This window comes from Schistocerca nitens, chromosome 3 (assembly GCF_023898315.1).
Source record: "Schistocerca nitens isolate TAMUIC-IGC-003100 chromosome 3, iqSchNite1.1, whole genome shotgun sequence".
Classification (NCBI taxonomy): domain Eukaryota; kingdom Metazoa; phylum Arthropoda; class Insecta; order Orthoptera; family Acrididae; genus Schistocerca; species Schistocerca nitens.
In genome coordinates, this window is record NC_064616.1 from 571,148,137 (window position 1) to 571,171,942 (window position 23,806).

The following is a 23,806-nucleotide window of genomic DNA, read 5'->3' on the forward strand; positions in this document are numbered from 1 at the left end:
TGAGATACATACTGTTGTTGTTTGGAGTGTTTCTGTGTTGTTGTTGCCTCACCGTGTTTATCACCTCAGTTCTTGTTTGCTTGCCTCATGTTGTTTCCTGGTTGGTCATAGTGTCCTTCGTCCCCTACTTATTCGTCTGTCCTGTCTGTTCATTGTTAGCGATACCTCCAGCAGCTCCCATGCCTGGTGGCTTCGCGTCTCCATTCTCTGCTATGCACCGCTCGCGGCTGTAACATATCTAATGATCTCTTCCTTCAATCTTGTGGCTTCACTACATTGGTCACTATATGACAATCTTTGTGACAGTGCCCACTTTCCAGTGACCCTGTCTCTTTCTTGGCACTGCAAGACAGACCAACTACCACATTTTGTACTTCAGAGAACGGACTGGCAATTGTATGCCTCTGCTGTTACTTTTGACCCCCCTCTGTCAGATTACATTGACGAAGTTGTGCAAGGCATGTCTGACGTGATCTCCCACACAGCTGGAACTGGTATTCCCCTTTCTACAGGTCCCTTCCATCACCAGCCAGTGCCATGGTAGACTAAAGATATTGCATTAGCTGATCAGGATCGCTAAAGAGCCTTGCAACATTTCAAACAGAATCCTTGTCAGATCAACGTTATTACTTTTAAGTGATTTCATGCAAATGCTTTTTATCTAATTAAATGCAGTAAGAAGAAATGCTAGGAGTGCTGTGTATCCACCCTGAGAATTTATGCCTCTTCATCCCAGGTGTGGTCCAAGCTCTACGGTCTTACGAGTCGTCAAAGATCCATAACTTTGTTGGGTCTCTTTCTTCACAATGGTTGATGTACTGATACATTGGCTCTTGCTGAACACCTTGCGACCCACTGTGTGATGATGTCAGTGTCTTCTGCTTACATAGCTCCCTTCCAGAGGCATAAGTGCTCTCCTTCAGTCCTCAGCATGCTGAATTATGTAATGAAACTTTCACTGACTGTGAATAGCTTCAGGCTCTTGCCTCTTCTCACAATACAGCCCTGGGCCCTGATTCCATTCAAAGTTATTTGATACGTCATCTGACTTGTTACCCAACGTCTCCATCTCCTCAGACTCTTCAATCATATTTGGATCACAGTGTCTTTACTTTGCAAATGGTGAGATATTATCATTATTCCAAACCTTAAGCAAGGCAAAAACCAACATCCATCAACAGTTAGCAGTCGATTAACCTCAGCAGTGTGCTCTGCATACTGCTTAGAAAGATTGTTGTTGACCTATTATGCTGGGTTCTCGAATCTCGGGGCCTTCTGTCCTCCTAATAGGTGAGATTTAATATGTGGTTAGGTTGGAAACAGCAATATAAGAGGCTTTTTTAAACACTAGCACATCGTTGTATATTTTACTTACCCTCCATGACTGAGGCTTTTGAGGTACATTGCAGTTTTTATCCTACCATTTATTGTGGGTTCAAGTTGGTGCTTCAGTTGATTCTCCATGGGTCAAAGAGAATGGCGTCCCACGTGGCTATATGATGAGTGCCACACTCTTCCTTATCACCATCAATTTTCTAGTGACCTCTGTCAGACTACTGGTCACCTCCACATTGTATGTAGATGACTTCTGCGATTGGTGCAGCTCCCACTCTGTAGCCTTTGCTGAATGCTGACACCTTCCAGATGCCATCAGACAGGCCACTGCTGGGGTCCCCATGGTTTCCAGTTATCTCCTGCAAAAACACAGGTCGTGCATTTTTGTCAATGCACCACAGTTCATTCTACGTGGGTACCCAGTGTTTGGATGTTTGTTTGCACACTCCCAGTTTCTGAGACTTCTATTTGATGAGAAGCTGACTTGGCTACCTCATATTCGACAACGAAAGACGTGTGAAAGCTTAACACTCTCTGCTTCCTTGCCCACACATCTTTGGATGCAGATTGCACTACTCTCCTTCATATTTACTGGGCCCTCGTCTTGTGGTTGCCAGGTTTACTGCTCAGTGACAGCTTCAGCTTTGAAACTGCTGGACCCAGTCCATCATTATGGAGTGAGAATGGCCTCTGACACCTTCCAGACTAGTCCCATACGCAGTCTCCTTGTAGTCCCACAGGTAGTCTCCTTGCCAAAGTGGGGAACTTCCCTCTTCAGTTCTGCCATTACCAAATCTTGCACACTTAAGCAATCACCATCCAGCAGTTTCCTAATCATCCAACTTAGCAGGTTCATTTTGCATATGAAGGGCATTGACTGCCTCACTCCTTTTTTCAGGTGGGATTACCAGTTATGCACCTTGCAGCCACCTGCCAGGGCCTCCACCTGTCCTCCTTAGAATGTACTCTCCGTGTTCATGTTTTCTGACACCACCTCACCCCCTACCCCCCACCCCCTCCTCCCCTTTGATTGGTACCTAGTCTTCGAATTAGGACTAATCTAATGCAAGGACCAGAAGTCTCAGTCAACCCCATGACCTTTTGGCATCTGTTCCTTTCAGTTCTTCAGGAGTATGAGGCTGCTACCATCTTTTACACAGACTGCTGTAAAACTGTGGGTAAGATGGATTATGCTTTTACATCTCCTGCTGTTCAGGACCACCATTCATTGCTGGGAACACGTAATGTTTTTATGGCAGAGCTGAAGGCCATTAACAAAGCCCTCCATTTAATCAAATGGGCTTCCCTTGACTGCTTCTTAATATGTAGTACTCAGTGAGTGGTCTCTAGGTCATTTACCCACGTCATTCTTATCACCCTGTGGTATCTGCTTTTCATGACCTTCTCTCTAAACTTAATCATACCTCCTGCTTGGTTGTCTTTTTCTGGGTCTCAAGTCTTGTGGGTATCCCAGGGGATGAACTGGCTGATCGTTTGGCTAAAGAAGCAATTACTCGCCCCCCCATTCGCTTTGATGATCCCAGGTGCAGATCTGCAGGTGCAACCAAGGCCATGGTTTACTCGGAGATGGAACATAATCTGGTGGTCTACTGCACCCTCTAATAAACTCTGCACTATCAAGACTACTGCTGTGTGGCACTTCTCTTTCCAATCCTCCACGAAAAAATCTACTGTTGTATGTAGCCACTGCATCAGTCATGCTAGATTGACCCATAGTTTTATTTTACATAATGAGCCATCCCCACTTTGTGGTTGTGGAGCCTTCCTGACAGTTGCTCATACCCTTGTGAAATACTCCAGCCTCTTGGCTCTTCAAATGAAGTAAATTCTTGCCTCTGGGTTCTGTATTTTCTCTGTGACAGTGATTTTTATTCTAAGATATAACATCTTAACTGACTTTCGGGGTGTGTGTGTGGTTCGGCTTGGGGCATCTCCTCTCTGCCACATGCTGGGTCAGGGGGACCCCCTCTTTAATTCTTTAATGCTTTGCCCGTGATGGATCAAGAATGGAACAGCTGTGATGGGACCTTCCCACTTCGCATGCAGAGTGCTGGGTGTCCATGTGTGGCCATAAACTATTTCTCTCATCTTGTTTTGTTATTGATAGGCCATCTGATGCCCATTGAATTTTTAGCCTTTTCTGCTTTACTTTTCTGGATCTCCTGACTAGAAGGCATTCTGTACTTTGAAGCTATCATTTTTCAGCTCTGGCATCTGGCATCAATATTGCCTTCCGTGCCTCGCTTTTACCACTCCTTCATACTTTCCTCACCTGAGTACATTTGTGGTGGAAGTCTCTACCTCTGGATGAACAAAGACTTGACCGAGGGACTATTGACCTTACTGTGTAGTCCCTTAATCCAGTCAACCAACTAACCAAGCTGTAGTGGTGTTGCTTGGAGTTCAGTATTTTATAACCTTAAACTGTCACTACTTCTGTTATTGGTATTCTGCAATAACAACAGTAACGTGTGCTCTGCCTGTCTTTGAACCTCATAATACTTGGAGAGTTCATTCACAGTGCATTTGCCGAAACACTGAAGAGTACTATTTAAATGCTGTGCCAATATTATGTGACAGCATGCTGCACTGCTATGTGCTCTCTCTGCTCTTACCTTGATTCAAGGACATGAAACAAGAGTATGTTGTTTTTTGTCTTGCAGCTGTACTCCCACTCCAATACACTTAAAAGTTCTTGTATTTTGACGCTATGTTACATGTCGTGGATTAACAAACAAGACCCTCACATATCTTTGCATACAGCTTTATTATTACTTCTGCAGTCAATGGTATTACATAAGAGAGATGAATAACAAACAGAATATTTATTTACAATCCTTAATTCCTTACCATATTTAAACTGTGCATTTACATTGGTGTCTTTTTGTTGTTGTTGTTGTTGTTGTTGTACTCTTTGACCCATGACTACAATAAAACTTGATGAGAAAGAAATCTTTACCTCTGTGATGAGTATATACTTTATTGATTATATTTTACTTGTACAACTGTGTGCCGGACCGGGATTTGTACCCATGTCACAGGAAGTACCCTGGCAATTGCAAATCTGAGCACACATCATTGAGTGACTGAAAGTTTCAATCTGTCACAGGCTGCTCCTATTTTTTCCAAATTCCCCAGAGGTCATCCCACCCCCGGAGAAAATGAATACTGTGGAAAGTTTGGCGTTTTAAAGCCTCAGAGGTATTACTGAGACAGAAATCTTGTACTCTGTATAGACTTTTCCCCAGTCAAGCACTCCAGTACATAAATTCTTTCAGAGCTGAAAGTTTAACAGTTCTGTTGGAGGGCATCGTCAGAGTTTGGAAGTAAATGAGAGGAGGGGAGATGGTGACTAGTTGAAGCTATGAGTCAGTCAATGAGGGATTGTTCAATTGTCAGTGCACTACCCACAAAAGGCAGATATATAGCTTTTAATCGTGGTCTGGTACTTGTGTATATCATCATAAAACTTGGGCATAGGTGTATCATTAATTTAAGTGGGTTTGAAGTGTAAAAATTTAAGGAATGGTATAGAAAAGGGGAATTCAACAGAAATGCAATAGAGTTGAGGGTGGGGGAGACAAGATTCTGAATGCCCCGTGGTTTCCAGTTGACAGCTGCAGTTCGATGAATGGCCAAAAAATTTATACATTGAATATTAGCAAAATGTTGTTAGTAGAAAATGTGTGGAGGTCATTATGGAGTTACTGCAATACTGATAGTGTGCAAATCGTATATGGATATGAATTGTAGTTATATTAGACAACATGAAATTTTTAGAGCATGGATTGGGATCATTTACTTCAAATAAAAATATTCTTTGTGCTGAGGTTAATGTCATGTTGGACACGTCTGACCTTGGATACTTGTATTTCATATGCAGTGCTCTCCACAGGGCATGACTAGACCATATTCCACTTTCATTCTGCTGCTGCTTTTCTTCTTCCACTATAAACTTCACGACGACTATCATCCTCCAGATTCTTCACATGAAGTAAACATTTAAATCCAGTAACAAACTTAAGGCTGAAGGAGGGCCTGTATCTTAGGGGTTATAGTCCTATAGGATAATAAGAAGAGTCATTTTAGGTGTGGAATAGAGGGGGAGATGTAGTGGCAAGTTGAAGATTCGAATTAGTTTACAAAGTTTGTTCAAAGAACATTGATAACAAAAGGAAAGTGTAATTCCTGGAATGGCACATAGTCATGATTGTGCAACTTTTGAAAGTGTTCGCATTACAATAATGTATTTCATATTGGTGCATTTTCATTTGAAGGGTTCTGTATTTTTTTTTATTCTGCCACTCATGTTGACTAATAGTCTGTTTCAACAGTGCAATGCTTGATATTTTTTTCTGTTGATTGTGTTTTAAGTGAACTGCTGAATAAAGTATTTTTCATACAAATTCAGCTGCAAAATAATAATATATGTTTTACTTTCTTCCATATCTCATCCTTAGTTCACCCACTTTGTCAGTTTTATTTTCTTAGATATTAAGAATAATTGTCTTATTTTATATGCACGAGGCACAGGTCAAGGTCAGTTTAGTCACTCTCTCTCTCTCTCTCTCTCTCTCTCTCTCTCTCTGTGTGTGTGTGTGTGTGTGTGTGTGTGTGTGTGTGTGTGTGTGTGTGTGTGTGTTCCGTTTCCAAATATACGTCTGTGCTATAGCCAATTTTTACTTACACTAAAGATTAATTGAGTCTTCTGATAGTTTTTTTTCCTGCTCTACACTTCCTTCATCTTCCCTTTTTTTTTCAGGGTGGAGGTTGATAATGTCTAACAAAGCTGGAAGCAATGCTCCCACTTAAGAACATGTTCCTTTTTACCATTGCTATGACAATTATAGTGTTATATTTTGTATGGAGCTCTCAAGGCAAGGAGTTTGGGAGACATTATGATCATCGAGAACATGTATTCCTGTGCCACATGTCATTTGAGGTAGGAAATTAATTTAAATTAAACTTTTCAGGTTTTCAGCTAACAGCTGCTTATGCATGTTGACCCTAAGCAGCAAGAAAATTGAAAATTATTTTCTATTTATATGATATAATGAGTAAAGTTGTCATCAAACATCACATGAATATCAGTTTGTAGTAGATAACTGTTTCATTCAGTTTAATAATTATCATACCATAGACACGTAATTGCCAATGCAATGTTACCATAATATGAGAGTACATATACTGTCACATCAGGAGAAGGAAGCTTGTCCCCTGTCATTGCATTTTGCACAATGCCACATGGCGGCAGTTGGAAATGAATTGTGAGGTATTCAGAAACAGCAATGAAAGGAAAATTATTCATTGTTGTGTAAATAATAGGAATTAAGTATTTTGATGTAAAAATGGCAGTTGTTTGTTTCCCCTCCAAGTGTAGCAGTTCTTCAACAGTTGAAACAAATTACAAATTCAACCAGTAATTCAACAAATAGCACAGACACATACAGTTCATGTTGAAAATAGAAAAGAATGGCATGTTTCCTTTTCTTGGCATAGAAGTCTGTGCTTCACTTGAAGGAAATTTGGCTACACAGTCTACAAGAAGTCTTTGAGGCACTGGTAGTTACTAGCACACAATGTCCCAACATCATTATAGCAAAAGAATTTGGTATTATATATGTTGATGAAGAGGGCACACTGAAACTGCAGTGTAGATAATGTGAAGACAGCATTGCAGAAGCTGCATACCAGATTGAGGAGTAATCTTTACAGTTAATAAACCATTAACAAAATCAAGTAGTGACCGGGTTGCGGACAGCCACACGTGACACGTCTGCCATGCGTGCAGGGTGTCACTGACAGTGTGGAGAAAATTCTTCACTTAAAAGAGATATAAGCTGATAGCCCACAGCAGCATCAAAATTTGAGACCTGCTAGGATCCACCAAAGATACCGTCAGTATGATGCATGTGCTGGGAGTTTGTCGTCTGTGAGTGCAGATTAGTTCGCATTAGTGTTGCTGTGAGGTGTCAGCACTTTAAGATAGGACAGCTTCATATTGGGTTCAGCCAATGTAATAAATCAGTGGCGCGAGAATACTAAAATGAATTTGTTCAACACATGCAGTTCACAGGTGCTCACACACTAGCTAGGCAGCCTCTTAACTTTCAAAGGAAGGCACAAGAGGTAATATAGGTACTCAAGCAGCTGGGTGGATTGAACTGTAATAGTGATTACAGTCATCCATTATCTTGGTTACCAGGAGGAAATGAAATATTGACAGACTGTGCCAGTGAGTCCCTCACTGTGGACCATGGGAAACACTTTCACGAAAGACACAACACAGCGATCTGTCATAATCACCTCTGAACATCATGTGAATTGCACCACTTCACAAAAGCAGCTGCCTTCTAATTTGCCAGTGTTGACCTATAAAATGCCATTATAAATTACAATCAATTAATAACATCAGTTCCCATCCTCCCCAGTCTCAACATCAGGTCATATGATGAGTTTGATTACATTTGTGTTATGATGTTATTGGTACAGGAGAGTAGTCAGTGTATGAGAGTCCATATGGCATTACACCTGTCATATTATGATATTACAGTAGTGCCTGAAACATTGGGTTACCACTTTACTGTATTAAAACTAACTCCTACTTTGATGACTTGCGAACATAATAGTTCTCTATTCTATTTCCAATTGTGACAAAGCCTACCCATACCGTCCGAAGACATTATACTCTACTGGGGGGGGAAAAAAAGTACCCCTGGAAAGACGCCGTTGATTTTGATCTCATGACGTTATATGCCATCTGTGCGATAGTAGATGTACTGATAATGGTTTCAACATAATCCCCCAACAGACAGCATAGTGGTATAGCTACCAGAATGCAGTCTGTGTCTGCCCTTTAATAGGGTATACTCACAGCCAGAAGACTCAATGTCATGCTAACATGTGAAGCAAGCGGACAACTATGCCATGGAGACACACTCATGCTTCCTATGCCAACTTAGCAAGTTTGAAAGGGTCAAATTGTGGCCTTCCGAGTGGCGGAATGGTTTTTCAGAGAACTCCCACACAAGTTTGATGTGCTGCATCACTTGTGCAATGATGCTGAACATTTTCACACTTGTAGGTGAGTTTCTGGATGTCCATGCAGCACAGACACCTGCCAGAATCATTGTATTGTAAGGGCAGCAGTGGGAGATCATACAGAAAAAAAATAAGGGCAGCAGTGGGAGATCATACAGCTTCCACACCACAGATAAGAGGGCTTGTAAGCCCAGACATGGCAACATGAACTGGTTATTAGCAGTGAGCCTACAGGTAAGTACACACCTAACCTGCCTGCGTACGATGTAGACCTGGTGAGTGCTGTCTTGTAGAGTGCATTCGTCCATGACACTCTGCCCTGCACCAGGCCGTATGGTCTAGGGTGCGATAAGCTACAACTCTCGTTCATGTTTGGTGTTTCTATAGGGGATGCTAACCAGCACTCAGTACATACAGAATGTTGTTAGAACCATTCTCTAGCTATTCTTGCAACACGAAGGTGATGTGTTGTTCCAACAGGATAATGCTCACCCATACACTGCCCTTGAAATTCAACTGCTCTGCAAGATGTGTAGCAACCTCCCTGGCCAGCACTGTCTGTGGACTTGTCTCCAACCGAGCACATGTGGGATCTGATGGGGCAAGAGTGACTCGTGTGACTCATCAACCAATAACTCTTACAGAACTATGTGAGCAGGTTGTGCAGGCATGGCATAAAGTATCCCTGGACAGTATTCACCATCTGTATGAGCAACTGGATGCCGGAATCGGCACTTGCATTGCCACACATGGGAGCTATACCACGTACTGATACGGGTCTTTCAGCATGTGTCAATACCTGGTACCTCAAAACCACTTGTGCTATCGATCTATAAATGTAATCATTTCTTGTATTCCATGTGCACTGTTGCAACAATAAGTATTGAGTGAACTGGAAACCTCTAAAAGGGTGTACCATTTTTTTTTTTCCGGCAGCATACAATGAGACAGCCTCGTGCTACTCATGTGTGTAGCTTTATTTTTTCTACAGTGCCCTCACCCCATAATAGTACCATTCTCCCATCTTTATTGTAGCTGTCAAATTAGATAATGTTCTCATAGGCTGGTTGGAATAAGAGCAAGGAGTAGTGGCAGTGATTAACATATTCATGGTAAGGGCTTCTTTCACTGCTCATTAGTTTTGGAAGACTTTTCTGTTAGTCTTGCTACAACCACATGCCTATTCCACCAACAAATGAGATTCTGGAATAGTCAGCAGGAACTGTGGTCTGTCCTTGTTCTAAGTATTACAAATGTGTCAATGTTCTTGTGATCTCATGTTTGAGAGATTGATTAATTTCCACAGATAAGGAACCCAGAAGTACAAATTGTTATTTACCTACCCTGAAGTAAATTACGAATGTGTTCCCATAGGCTGTTTCGAATTATTTTCATTTTGGCATTTTAACAACCTTGTTGGTACACTCCCAATTCAGTTTTTAGATGACTACTTTTCATTATTTTAGATAGCTACTTCAGTTTTAAACTTATGGGTACTGATGTGCTGTTGGGTCTAAGAATTTGCTTGAGTACTTAATTATTTTCCCCGATTGTGTCTTCAAGATTTACCTTGTCTGTAAGAGTTCAACTACAGAAACATACATATTGAGTGCCACTGCAGTTGTACCTTAACAAAACTTTCATTGTGTCCTGAACTTTCTAGTAAGATTAAGAATTTAAAATAATTTATAGTGATACTATAATCAACTCATATTTCTTTTCAATGTAAATTAAACATGAAAATTTTTGAGTATTAATAAATAAGAAAATTAGGATATACTGTGGTAAAAATTAAAAAAAAAAATCAACTAAAAGTAAACAAAGAAATAAAACGCACAGAGTAAAATTAAATACAGGATATTAGTCTCAGAATTTTTTTTACAGTATTAATACACTTGACATTTAATTAATTAAAATGTGTATGTAACTGGGGCACCTGGTTTAGAATAAATAATTGACAAAACTTATTTAATTTGTGTGCTTCTCATATTATGTTCAATCACAACATTTGGGTGTGTACTATATTTGCAACTTGGATGTGTTTCTCAGAACTTAACATTGATACCTGATCTAACTTGCTACCCAAATAGATTGCTGCAGGGTTTCTGTATATTGCAACTACCACAGAACCTGATACTTGCCTTCTGGGAAAAAGTATCTGAATGTATTATGCTGTTTGGTGAAAAACAGTTGTTGCTCATTAACAAAAGAATATTAAAAAAAATTTAAACTAAAATCATATCTGTCTTATATTGTTGTTTCTGAATGAGTTAATTACTAAATACATACTAGACTCTGGTGCTATTTGCACTGAAACCTTATAAAATCAAGAACTAAATGTTAGTTTCACTGTTCAGACTACAGTGAAAGTAGAACCTGTACTATAAACCTTTCCCAACTTCAAGGTGAGCAATGTACAGGTGACATCACTGCGTATCCAGGGAAAACACGAACTTTCCAGTTTGATTTTTAAAGTTTCCACTTGGATGTCTGAATTTCTGGTAGGTTTCTATGGGTAAGTTGTTATAGAGCTCATGTGTTTCATGAGTAATATTTCACAAATGTGAAAACATCTTATTATATTGTGACACAACTGTATAAGAATATTTTTATTATTGTCAGAATAGAAGAGTATACTTTGATAAATTAAACACTTTTTTTACACAAAACCTATAAAAATATTTTAGAATGGAACCCTACTAAGTGAAATTATAGTGAGAGGACAGTTGTCTCTACATCTCGAATCACAGTACACCATTGCAACTGAACTACATGATTCCCTGTGAAATAAGGTCAACAGAATATGTAAAAGACAGCAGGTTTCATGTTGAATTTAGATCAAATATGTTTCTCATTCATATTTATCAATTCCTCTGTGATGCTTCAGATGACAGAATGTGCTTCCGCAGCATGAGTCAGGAATGGTATTCTTGGTTCTAGAAATATGCCAGTTCTTTTGGAAGTAGGTCTTAACATAGGGGCTCGTCGATTTACACTAATCAGAAAGAAACCACAGAGTGTAATGATCACAGGAAAAGTACAGTACACTGAGGCAAAAGAAATATAGAGGACAATGAAGGCTCTGGCATATACAATACTATTTCCTTTAGCGTTAAAATAGCCACATCAATCCAGACCCATATACAATACTATTTCCTTTAACGTTAAAATAGCCACGTCAATCCAGACCCATGGAGCAAATGTGTTCCTACAAATCTATGGATCACTTACTATTGTTATTTCTCATTCATTTCACATACCCCAATTCTTTCTTGATCCAGGATTTGAAGTGTTTGTTTTTGCCCTTTGGTGATCTTTGTTTTGTAACCATACAGAGGTTTTTATTTGTAATGGTTATTTCCATGTGTCTAAGAAAACAATATATAGAGTAATGTTTGCCTTTTTCAGCTGTAACACATCTTCAGCTAATGTATCTTTTTAGCCCTTGTCCAAATTAAACTTTAAGCACAGATGTGTGTGTGTGTTTTTTTTTTTTTTTTTATTCGAGAAATTTAAAGTTTTTAATTTCAAATCCCCTGCTTTATTTTTTTCCATAGGACAGCAGGAATAAAAATGTGGATAGTATACCCACAATTTATTTTATTACACCCACATATCCAAGGAGGGAGCAAGCAGCAGAACTTACAAGGTTAGGGCAAACATTGATGCATATACCTAACCTGCATTGGATTGTTGCTGATGATAACATGGTTTGCAGTGCAATGATAACAAAACTCTTGAAAAAATTTGGTGAGTTTTTCATATCAGCTTTGAAATTTATTAATTACTTTTATATATTCAGTGGATATTCCTTTGTAGTAAATATTGAAATGCTATTTTGTTGTTATTTTTGAATGAATTTGCAATAGAAATCTGTTATTAAGAACAAAACATATGACCTTACACAGGCATGTCCCCCCCCCCCCCCCCCTTCGCCCTCTTTTCTCTCTTTACCCATCCATAAAATATTTTGATAAACAAAGGAAACTTCTCAACTTAGCAGTTAGTGCAAAACTGCTGATGACAACCTTCTACATGTGACAGGATAAGACTAGTGGTTGTATAGAATTGCAGTGCTTGTGCACTATTTAGTTTTTGCTCCGGCTAGTCAATAAATGCACAGCTTCTTTATGTTATATTTTCAGTTCACATCCAACTAGCAGTTTTATTGATATATTTCCATTCTAAAACAAAACCTAACAAGAAATGATGATTTTCTATTTAATGTTTGCACATATTCTAACATTTATTTCACTCTATTACAGTTATAATCATTATGCACATATTGACATAGTGAGCAAATGAATGCTGTGCCAAAGAGGTAACTGCATATGTCTTCTTATTTAGGAGATATGACTCATCGATCAACAACCTTAAGAAGTTGTCAGCAAGATCTGACTGTTCAAAGATTCTGTTAACTTTAAGATCCCACATTAGAGATTGTTACAAAAATTTCATAATGTTTTGTTCAAATGACTTATGCCACCTGCAGGTGTTGTTTTTTCTTTAATTGTTGTGCAATCTCACAAGTTCTGTGTGATACCAATATCAAGTATTTGTACAAAAAAAATCGTCAGTGACACATTCTGCTATAAAATTCTGTGCTTCTGTTATATTTCAGTAGCGACCACTGTCAATGTGCTTATGAGTGCAGGTGTTGTAAATATTGGTCTCACAAGCACCCGAAACAGGTGCTAGTAATATCAGTGTTACGACAACTGATATTTAAATATACATAGATACAGGAGACATATGGTATAATGTGCCACTGATAATTTTTTGTAAAAATACTTGATATTGGTGTAAGACAGAAATTATGTGCAGTTGTACAATGATTTTTTTTTTTTAAAAAAAAAGACGCATGCAGGTGGCATTAAATCATTTAAACAAATCATCAGAGCTGAGGACCCAGTGTCAATGAATATCATTATGTTTTGATAGCAATATGCAATATATTGGGCCCTCAGACAAATTAACAGATGTGAATTATCATGATGAATTACTCTTTGGTGATGCACTCAGAATGTGTTGGTTTCATAATGAAATGTTACCTTATTCCATCCCTGGCCCAACTCATATAGTTCAGATTTCTCAAAGTTACCTCTCAGTCATTTCATTTTACGTAACACTGCACACGTCAAGTAATCTTCCATGAATGCTAGCCGTTTTGTGTAAAAGATAGTGGATGTGTTTCCCTTTATATTCAAGACGGTGCTTGATCATAGCTAGTTCTTTTATTGATGCTTTGAATCACATTAAAACGATAATGTTGAGACTCTTGTTAGTGACAGTTTATTGGTATCTGCTTGTGCATTAAATTAACTGAATGTTGAAAGGAAGATAACTATTGGAAGCTAGAATGAAACATAGTTCTTCTGATGGTGTAAAACCATGTACCTGTTGCAAAAGCTTCATAACTAGTACAACCTACACGTTTTAAGCTTCCCATCTTCATACCAGGCTGATTTCACCTACAATATAACCCCACTTTTATGTGCCCAAAATTAAAATTTTCCCATTGTTAAAAATATTTTTTTATGATCCCTCCAAACTCTGTGTTAAGAATGTTAATTCCTACCACATTTTGTGTTATAATTATAAATTTTCTACCATTTATACATAGTGAAACAACATTAATAAGGAGAAACAAAAAATAAAAACTGTAATTGAAATAGAATAACACTGGCAAGTACTTGAATTTCAAGTAGTATTACAAACATTACGCATTTGCACAGAGCATAACTTAATCATAGCTAACACTTGGTTCAAGAATCATAAAAGAAGGTTGTATACACGGAAGAAGCCTGGAGATACTGACAGGTTTCAGATAGATTATATAATGGTAAGACAGAGATTTAGAAACCAGGTTTTAAATTGTAAGACATTTGCAGGGGCAGATGTGGACTCTGACCACAATCTATTGGTTATGAACTGTAGGTTAAAGCTGAAGAAACCGCAAAAAGGTGGGAATTTGAGGAGATGGGACCTGGATAAACTGAAAGAACCAGAGGTTGTAGAGATCTTCAGGGAGAGCATTAGGGAACAACTGACAAGAATGGGGGAAAGAAATACAGTAGAAGAAGAATGGGACGCTTTGAGAGATGAAATAGTGAAGGTAGCAAAGGATCAAGTAGATAAAAAGACAAGGGCTAGTAGAAATCCTTGGGTAACAGAAGAGATACTGAATTTAATTGATGAAAGGAGAAAATATAAAAATTCAGTAAATGAAGGAGGCAAAGAGGAATACAAATGTCTCAAAAATGAGATTGACAGGAAGTGCAAAATGGCTAAGCAGGCATGGCTAGAGAACAAATATAAGGATGTAGAGGCGCATATCACTAGGGGTAAGATAGATACTGCCTACAGGAAAATTAAAGATACCTTTGGAGAAAAAAGAACCACTTGTAAGAATATCAAGAGCTGAGATGGAAACCCAGTTCTAAGCAAAGAAGGGAAAGCAGAAAGGTGGAAGGAGTATATAGAGGGTCTATACAAGGGCGATGTACTTGAGGGCAGTATTATGGAAATGGAAGAGGATGTAGATGAAGATGAAATGGGAGATATGATACTGCATGAAGAGTTTGACAGAGCACTGAAAGACCTAAGTTGAAACAAGGCCCCAGGAGTAGACAACATTCCGTTAGAACTACTGACAGCCTTAGGAGAGCCCGTCCTGACAAAACTCTACCATCTGGTGAGCAAAATGTATGAGACAGACGAAATACCCTCAGACTTCAAGAAGAATATAATAATTCCAATCCCAAAGAAAGCAGGTGTGGACAGATGTGAAAATTACCAAACTATCAGTTTAATAAGTCACAGCTGCAAAATACAAATGTGAATTCTTTACAGACGAATGGAAAAACTGGTAGAAGCCGACCTTGGGGAAGATCAGTTTGGATTCCGTATGAAATATTGGAACACGTGAGGCAATATTGACCCTATGACTTACCTTAGAAGCTAGATTAAGAAAAGGCAAACCTATGTTTCTAGCATTTGTAGGCTTAGAGAAAGCTTTTGAAAATGTTGACTGGAACGCTCTCTTTCAAATTCTGAAGGCGGCAGGGGTAAAATACAGGGAGTGAAAGACTATTTACTATTTGTACAGAAACCAGATGGCAGTTATAAAGAGTCGAGGGACATGAAAGGGAAGCAGTGGTTGGGAAGGGAGTAAGACAGGGTTGTAGCCTCTCCCCGATGTTATTCAATCTGTATATTGAGCAAGCAGTAAAGGAAACAAAAGAAAAATTCGGAGTAGGTATTAAAATCCATGGAGAAGAAATAAAAACTTTGAGGTTCGCCGATGACATTGTAATTCTGTCAGAGACAGCAAAGGACTTGGAAGAGCAGTTGAACGGAATGGATGGTGTCTTGAAGGGAGGATAGAAGATGAACATCAACAAAAGCAAAACGAGGATAATGGAATGTAGTCGAATTAAGTCGGGTGATGTTGAGGGTATTAGATTAGGAAATGAGACACTTAAAGTAGTAAAGGAGTTTTGCTATTTGGGGAGCAAAATAACTGATGATGGTCGAAGTAGAGCAGATATAAAATGTAGACCAGCAATGGCAAGGAAAGCATTTCTGAAGAAGAGAAATTTGTTAACATAGAGTATAGATTTAAATGTCAAGAAGTCGTTTCTGAAAGTGTTTGTATGGAGTGTAGCCATTATGGAAGTGAAACATGGATGATAAATAGTTTGGACAAGAAGAGAATAGAAGCTTTCGAAATATGGTGCTACAGGATAATGCTGAAGATTGGATGGGTAGATCACATAACTTATGAGGAGGTACTGAATATAATTGGGGAGAAGAGGAGTTTGTGGCACAACTTGACTAGAAGAAGGGATCGGTTGGTAGGACATGTTCTGAGGCATCAAGGGACCACCAATTTAGTATTGGAGGGCAGCATGGAGGGTAAAAATCGTAGAGGGAGACCAAGAGATGAATACACTAAGCAGATTCAGAAGGATGTAGGCTGCAGGCTGCAGTAGGTACTGGGAGATGAAGCAGCTTGCACAGGATAGAGTAGCATGGAGAGCTGCATCAAACCAGTCTCAGGACTGAAGACCACAACAACAACAACATGCAATAATCTTTCTTGAGCTCTGGTCTCCCTAGTTCCGAATCAGTACATGTCGTTAAAAACTGAAACCACTTCTGCCAGTAGTGCTATGTCCTGTAACACTGCCAGTCCAACTATAACTATACCGTGTGAAGTATTATTCATAGTAGCATTATCAGACAAAGTGTCGGGATGGGCTAAAACTTAAGTATAATGTTGGCAACAATAAATAAGGGCTGTCGTAGCATTTCTTCCAGATAATGTATAAAATACCTTCAAACTGTCGCAGATGCAGCACCTTTCGTGAAAAAGTACGTACTACATGGGAACTGTTGACATATTATTTTGTATATAAATAAAATAAAACATGTATTAACTTTGATTTGGAGGGAGATGTTATCAACTGGTGTATGGTGTACAGCTTTTTTGGAGTATGCAGCGAAGTGGTTTGTGAAGTGGTGGTTAGGTAGGGAACTAATAACAAAGCCTAAGCAATTTAAATATGGCTTGAATGGTTCACAGGTGGTGCTTTGAATTGTTTTGTGTGAATTGCACAATGTTTCCACAAGGCAGCTGCTCCTCATCTTCAGGTGTTGTTGATGCATTGCTGTTGTAGTTTGCCAATTTATGGGCTGGCTTGCTGAAAAAGTGTAGGTGCCAAGGGGTGGGCCAGTAATGGCATTGTCAACATGCGGAGACCACTGCTAGAAAATGTAGCTGTGGCCTCTGCATGCACGGCCATGGACCCAGCATAGACAGGTGGGCAAACTGTTGTCGCTTGGTGTAACTGTCCTGGTTTTGATGCTCTGTCTGTGTTACCTTGTTACATTCATTTTTCTGTGGCCAACGATGCCTTGATGCTGCCTGTTCTGGTTCACATGCCTTGATGAGTTGAAATCCTGTGTCACTATTAAGTCATTAGTTACACATATTTGAACTGCTTCTTTAATGAACAAATCGCAGTACATGTAGGTGGGGCAAGAGGACCTTGGTCTCTTCATAGTTCATGCCGTGTGTTATGTCAGGTCTGTGGTAACTTGTGGTTATATCAGTCATACCATTACCGTGCCATCCATCAGAGATAAGCAGGATGCGAGGCACGTGTGTGTCATATGTTGTTTAATGAGCCCATGCTGGTGTACAGCAGCTAATCTCAGCTGCCAGAAGGCAGCACCTTTAGATAGTGATGACAACCATGCATCCATAGCAAGGTACACAGCTACCATCTAGCACAACCATGCAGATAGGTGCAATGTTTTCCTATCCAGCTCCAGAATGCAGTGATCTCATTTTCATTCTGTAATGGTGCATGTGATACCTAACTTCACTCTGCTCGCAGATCACTGTTTGTTAAACTGGTACCAACCTGGCGATGTACTAGGATGATGTATTGAATGTGTGTGTGGTTTCTGCATGAAAGTGATTGTATTTTTGCTGTCTTTTTCAATTGTGTGTGTTACTACAAAAGTTGTGACCAGTAACGTTTGTTCTTCATGTGTTTTGTATAAAATCATGGCAATGTCGACAGGTGCACCTTTGGAGATCATTCTACAAAGTTTACTACAGAGGCAGTCGGACAACCTACATCACTTAGAAATGCATCAGCTGGAACACACGACCATGTTGGACAGGGTGTTAATGAGGTCTCAACCTTTGCTTGCCTACCTACCACCTTTTCCCACCTACAACACCATCACCGAAGACTGGGGCTTGTATGAAAAATGCCTACGGTGACACTTTGCAGCCTTCAAGGTAACAGACACTGACTCCATTAAAGCCATTTTTCTGTCCTGGATCTCTCCCCAAGTGTATCACTTGTTGGGCATGTTAGCTCCCCTTCCAAATCGTGCATTTCTGTTGTCTGATGAAATGTGTTGTTTACTGAATTCCTATTGCCGCAAGCATACTCTTGTGATTTCTGCAAGAGTGGAGCAGAAAGTAACCCACACTTGGGCTGCAGAACTGCAGGGGTTAATTTGCAGGTGTTGTTTCGTTACCGCTAAATCTAAGGAACCTTACTGGTATCATTAGAGAAGCTATCATATGGGCAGCCCATGATAAGGAAGTTCGATATAGGGCCTTTCAATTTGAGCTTCCATCTTTAGAAGGAGTACTCAAGCTAATACAAGCACTTGAAGTTTCTCATGTGCTGGCTGTCAACTAGAGTCTTGGGCTGACATAGCTGCAGTCAGTTCAGACAGTAACAGGCCCACACAATCTAGCATGTTCTTGGAAGCAGAGGTTGCGGCAGTGTAGTGTGCTTGGCTGCTGCATTCCACACAGATGTGGCCGCAGTGGAAAACTTTCTGCAAACGTCTTTCCTCTTGTCCAGCCGGTTTTTTTCAATACGACCAGCCAGCTTGTCCACAGCATTGGGCATCTTGCTGCGTATGTCAGAAGAAAGGTCACATTACTGTGTATGCAACACTTGGTCTACTTCTGCTGTGCCACTCACATCTCAGTCTGTGGACATAAATGTTGTTAGTCATGTGTGTGAAGATATTGCAACTGTTTCTAAAAAACTTTTCATGGATGGGCATATTGATGGGGCTCCCTTATGCCTTCATGTGGATACAAACACATTGGCCTCACTACTGAACTCTAACACTTATCTGTGCCTTGGTTCACCTCCACTGTCATCTACATCATGCCTTCTTGTCAGTCACAGTAAACAGCTGGTTCCTCTTCTTGGCTATTTTACTGTGGAGACGACGTACAAAACAGTGGTGCAGCCATTAACATTTCTAGTAGCAGACAAAGAATTTAAGGAAAATTTGTTTAGTTTGGGCACTTTCTGGCCTTTCGGATTTACTGTTTCAGATTGTGTTCATTTAGTGCTGGATTGTGTACCCTCTCAGGAGTTGGATGATTTGTGCGAAGAATGTTCTGCCCTTTTTTTGTCCGGACTGTGCAAGGCTACTGACTAATTTGCACACATTCCTCTCAGATCTGCGGCGTGACCCCATTTTTTCTGTGCCAGACCTGTACCACTTGCACTTTGTGCTCAAGTGAAGGAATAATTAGACAGATTGACAGTTTTAGGCATCATGGAACCCATTTTGTCCAGTCAGTGTGCTACACCATTGCTCACTGTCAAGAAGCTGTCTGGCAAACTCAGTCTTTCTGGTGACTTTAAGGTGAAAGTTAATTCACAGCCGATGGTCAATACATATCCCATACCTTGCATGGACAAACTTATGACAAAGGTGGCAGACAGACAATATTTTTCAAAACTGGATTTGTTGGAAACACATTTACAGCTGCCACTTGATGTACAGTCTCATCAGTTTCTTGTTGTGAATACGCTGTATGGCCTCTACAAGTACAATCACTTGGTTTCTGGCACTGCAGTGCCTGTGATTTTTCAACGTTCCCTGGAACAGCTTACTCAGTGTATTCCTTATTGTGTCCATTACCTCGAATACATTGTCATTACCTGTCCCACCATCGAAGACCATCTTTGCGGCCTTCATCTTTTGTTTCAGACAGTTTCTGACGTGCATCTTAATTGCAATTCAGAAATGTCACATTTCTTCCAACCCTTTATAGAATATTTGGGACACATTATCTCTCATCGGGGTATGCAGCTGACTGACAGCCATATAAAAGCTATTGCGGCCCTCCCATGCCCTTCGAATGTGAAGGAGCTCCAAGCATTCTTAGGCAAAGTCGCATATTAGCAAAAGTTCCTCCCACAGGTGGCTTCAATTTCCTATCCCATAAATCAACTGATTAAAAAGGATGCAACGTTTGAGCGGACCCCTGTCTGCAACCACCCATTCAAGACACTCAGAGATGGTTTGCATTCCTCCCTGTGCTTAGTCACCTGTCAGCTGGGGCTTCAGCTTGTGATCACAATGTGGCATGGGGACCATGTTGTCTCAGTGTCGTGCTAATGGTTCAGAACAGCCCACCCTAATAAATAGTGTTCTTTTGTTGTCCATAGAAAATGCTGTTCCACCTGTGGTCTTTATGGCAGCTCTCCTATGCAAAATTCTTCACCTTCTGCATCAGGATCATTGTGCCACCTCGCGCATGAAAATGCTGGCTCACCATCACATCTATTGGCCCATAACTGATAGTGAGATGAACATTTAATAATTTTTTGCTGTAAATGGGCAGGGCATCAGCAATGTTATTCCCTGTGGCCTGGTCTGTCACAGCCTTTCCGGTCCCTTCTTGGATTCTAATTGGTTGGTGGTCATCAGTGCCTACTTCAAAATGGCTCTGAGCACTATGCGACTTAACTTCTGAGGTCACCAGTTGCCTAGAACTTAGAACTAATTAAACCTAACTAACCTAAGGACATCACACACATCCATGTCCGAGGCAGGATTCGAACCTGCGACCGTAGCGGTTGCCCGGCTCCAGACTGTAGCGCCTAGAACTGCACGGCCACTCAGGCCGGCGTGCCTACTTCCAGTTTTCGTATGTCAGCAACTGCCACACCACCACAGAGGAGGCAACGGTGCAGGCTATCACTCATAGCTTCACCGTAAAAGGTCTGCCCCATACCCTGGCAACCGGCAGTGGTCCTCAATTCATCTCTCAGACTTCTCATGATTTTTGTGCTAATCATGGTATAAACCATGTTCATGTGTGCCCGATACACCATCAGTCAAAGAGGGAGGTGGAAGGCTTCATCTACACTTTTAAGACATAAATGAAGAAGTATATTGGCAGTACCTCTGCAGATGAGGCACTCAAATGGTTTCGAAGTTCCTACAGGCCCACACCCTTCGGCAGCAAGAGCCTGGTGGAGCTACTGCACGGCCACCAGCTATGCATGGTGCTGAACCTACTGTTCACCACACCGAGGCCTCCCAGGGTCGCTCCGAGATGACATGTTATGCACTTGGGCCCAAGTGTATGGACGCCATGAGCGTTGGATTCCGGCAGTCGTGCACAGCCAACGTGTCTTCACGCTGCTTATGGACCACACTGTGATCAACTCCGTCTCCCAGTGGGGGGCCAGCTTCCTCACACACCTCCAAGTTGATCCACTCTTTCTGCTCCTGGGCATGCTTCCTCGCCTCCACCTACTGTGGTCCTTCCACTGATTTTGCCTCCGTCTGCTACTATGTCCTGATCACCCTCCTCCATTCTTGTTTCCAGCCCTTCGCCATTTAAGCAGTACCAGGGCACAGATGGATACACACCACAGCTGCTGGGTCAGCTGGTGCTGCTTCCACAAGAACAGTCTTCTCCTCCCCCTCAGGCCCTATGACGCCACCAGGGATCCACTACCAGTGTCAGCATGCCTGGCATCCCTGCCACAAGTGTCCACCTATGACGAGGCCATCACTTTCCCAGTCACTTCTGGCCCTATTCTCCAGTGCAAAGCCACAGAATATGTAGATGTCACCTTTCTGAACACCGAGTGCTGTCCCATGCAACAAGGGAGAGATGCTGGGGTGGCACCAGCTTACAGGTGTCCCGAAAAAAGGAGAGTACTGTGGTGACCTATGGTTGCCACTTCAGTCGTACCAGCACCTTGCCATTCATCAAAGCCCAGCAAAACACGAGGCACTGGTCCGTCACATGTTTATTCATCCTGTGGAGGGATACAGTTGCTAAATTCATCTGCCAGGAGGTGGCACCTTCAGATAGCTTTCACAGGTGTTGCATGCAGAGCAGCATGCACGGCCTCCATCTAGTACCATCACATGTAGATGTCTAACATTTTTCTATTTAACCTCAGAACAGAGTGGTCTCATTCTCATTCTCTAATGTTCCGTGTGATAGGTACCTTCACACCATTTGTGAATCACTTTTGTCTAATGCATGCCGACATTCCAATGTATTGAATGTGCTTGTGATTTCTGCATTAAAGTGAGGGTATTTTTACTGGATTTCTCATTTGTGGTTGTTAATACAAAGGCAGTGGTCAGCAACAACAGATTTTTCTGGCTGATCCAATGTGGTGTCTGTGTTCATCACATCTCTCCCTAACAATGCAACACATCTGAGCAGTGTAAGAGTTTCCACACTGGCATGGGATTTCATATATTCCAAGTCTCTTACATCAAGGTCATCTTTAATGGAATCAACTATCATTTGCATTCCTGCCAAAGGGCAGAAGACACACTTTATTCAATGTTTCGTGAAAAGCCTGCCAATCATAAAGGACACGCCAACAGCATAAGGTAGAAAAGCCATCCTCAAGGAGTTCTCTGCTTCTTCTGGTTGCTCATGAGCTATATTGCATGCTGATCGAAACTCACTGCAAATCTGCTTATCGGAATACAGAGTGGAGATGGTTAAGCTTTGCTGATAAGTTCTCAGGATCTGAGAGAGATCTAGCCATATAAATGAGAGTCTGTAATATATAGTTATGTTCACCTGGATGATGGCAGCTCGTAGCTTATAGATATAGGTCCATCTTTTCTATGAACCATGGCCTCCAGAAATGGGTAGTCTCCATTTTTCTCCACTTCCATGGTGAAACACATGCTCGGGTGGTGGAAGTTGAGATGTTCCAAATGTGAGGGAAGCATTGCTCTTCCATGTGTCCATACCACAAAGATACCATCTAAATGACTCCAAGAACATTTAGGTTTCAAAACTGCCATCGGAAGTGCTTTGTCCTTGAAGTATTTCATAAGAAGGTTAGCTACTGTGTGAGACATTCATAAAAGCATATTTTTGAAAAGATGTAAGATTTTCTCTTCCAGCTTACCTCCTTGGAGTTGTAGCGAAGTCACCAGAGGCATTTGTGAACAAAGAGACCGCATCGAAACTCTCAAATATATTGGTTAGTTCAAGGCACAGATTTATCAGTCACTGTATAAAATCATCTGAATTTTCAGTATGGTATCCACATTGTCCTACCAAAGGACTCAAAAGAGAAGCCAGGTGTTTTGCTTGGTGGTGTTTTTGGGCTCATATATTGCTCACAATGGGGCAAAACAGAACTACTTCTTTATGTAGCTTTGACAGGCCATAAAGTCATAGTGGAAGTGGCACTTTTACACTTCATCTCTGTTCCAGATGATCAGGAAATTGGCTGGATGTGATCAGACAGATGATGTTGCTATGGGTAGCCCTGTCTCACATCGTAACTAATGTTTTTGTGGAAAACTTCAAGGATAAAGCACTTCAGACAGCAGTTTTAAAAACTGAATGATTTTGGAGATATGTAAACCATACCTGTGTGCGATGGCTACATGGAAGAGCAACACTTTCTTCATTTTTTGAAAATCTTAACTCCCTTCACTCAAGCATCTGTTTCATCATGAAAGTGGAGGAAAAAGGAGACCACTCATTTCTGAATGTCTTGGTCCGTTGGGTCACAGCATGTTCCATAAATCTACACACACTGACCTGTATCTACAAGCTGCCATC

At 40.7% G+C, this 23,806-nt stretch overlaps 1 protein-coding gene across 3 annotated transcripts in view; it reads left to right on the forward strand.

Annotated features, from left to right (window-relative positions):
• LOC126248478 (galactosylgalactosylxylosylprotein 3-beta-glucuronosyltransferase S) overlaps window positions 1–23,806 on the forward strand; it is a 184,706-nt gene that overhangs the window by 99,009 nt on the left and 61,891 nt on the right. For all 3 annotated transcript variants that reach the window (XM_049949495.1, XM_049949494.1, XM_049949496.1), the window contains 2 exons: window positions 6,119–6,298; window positions 11,955–12,147. In XM_049949495.1, coding sequence (XP_049805452.1) covers window positions 6,155–6,298; window positions 11,955–12,147 — 337 coding nt within the window. In that variant the 5' untranslated portion in view covers window positions 6,119–6,154. The remainder of the gene's footprint in view (window positions 1–6,118; window positions 6,299–11,954; window positions 12,148–23,806) is intronic.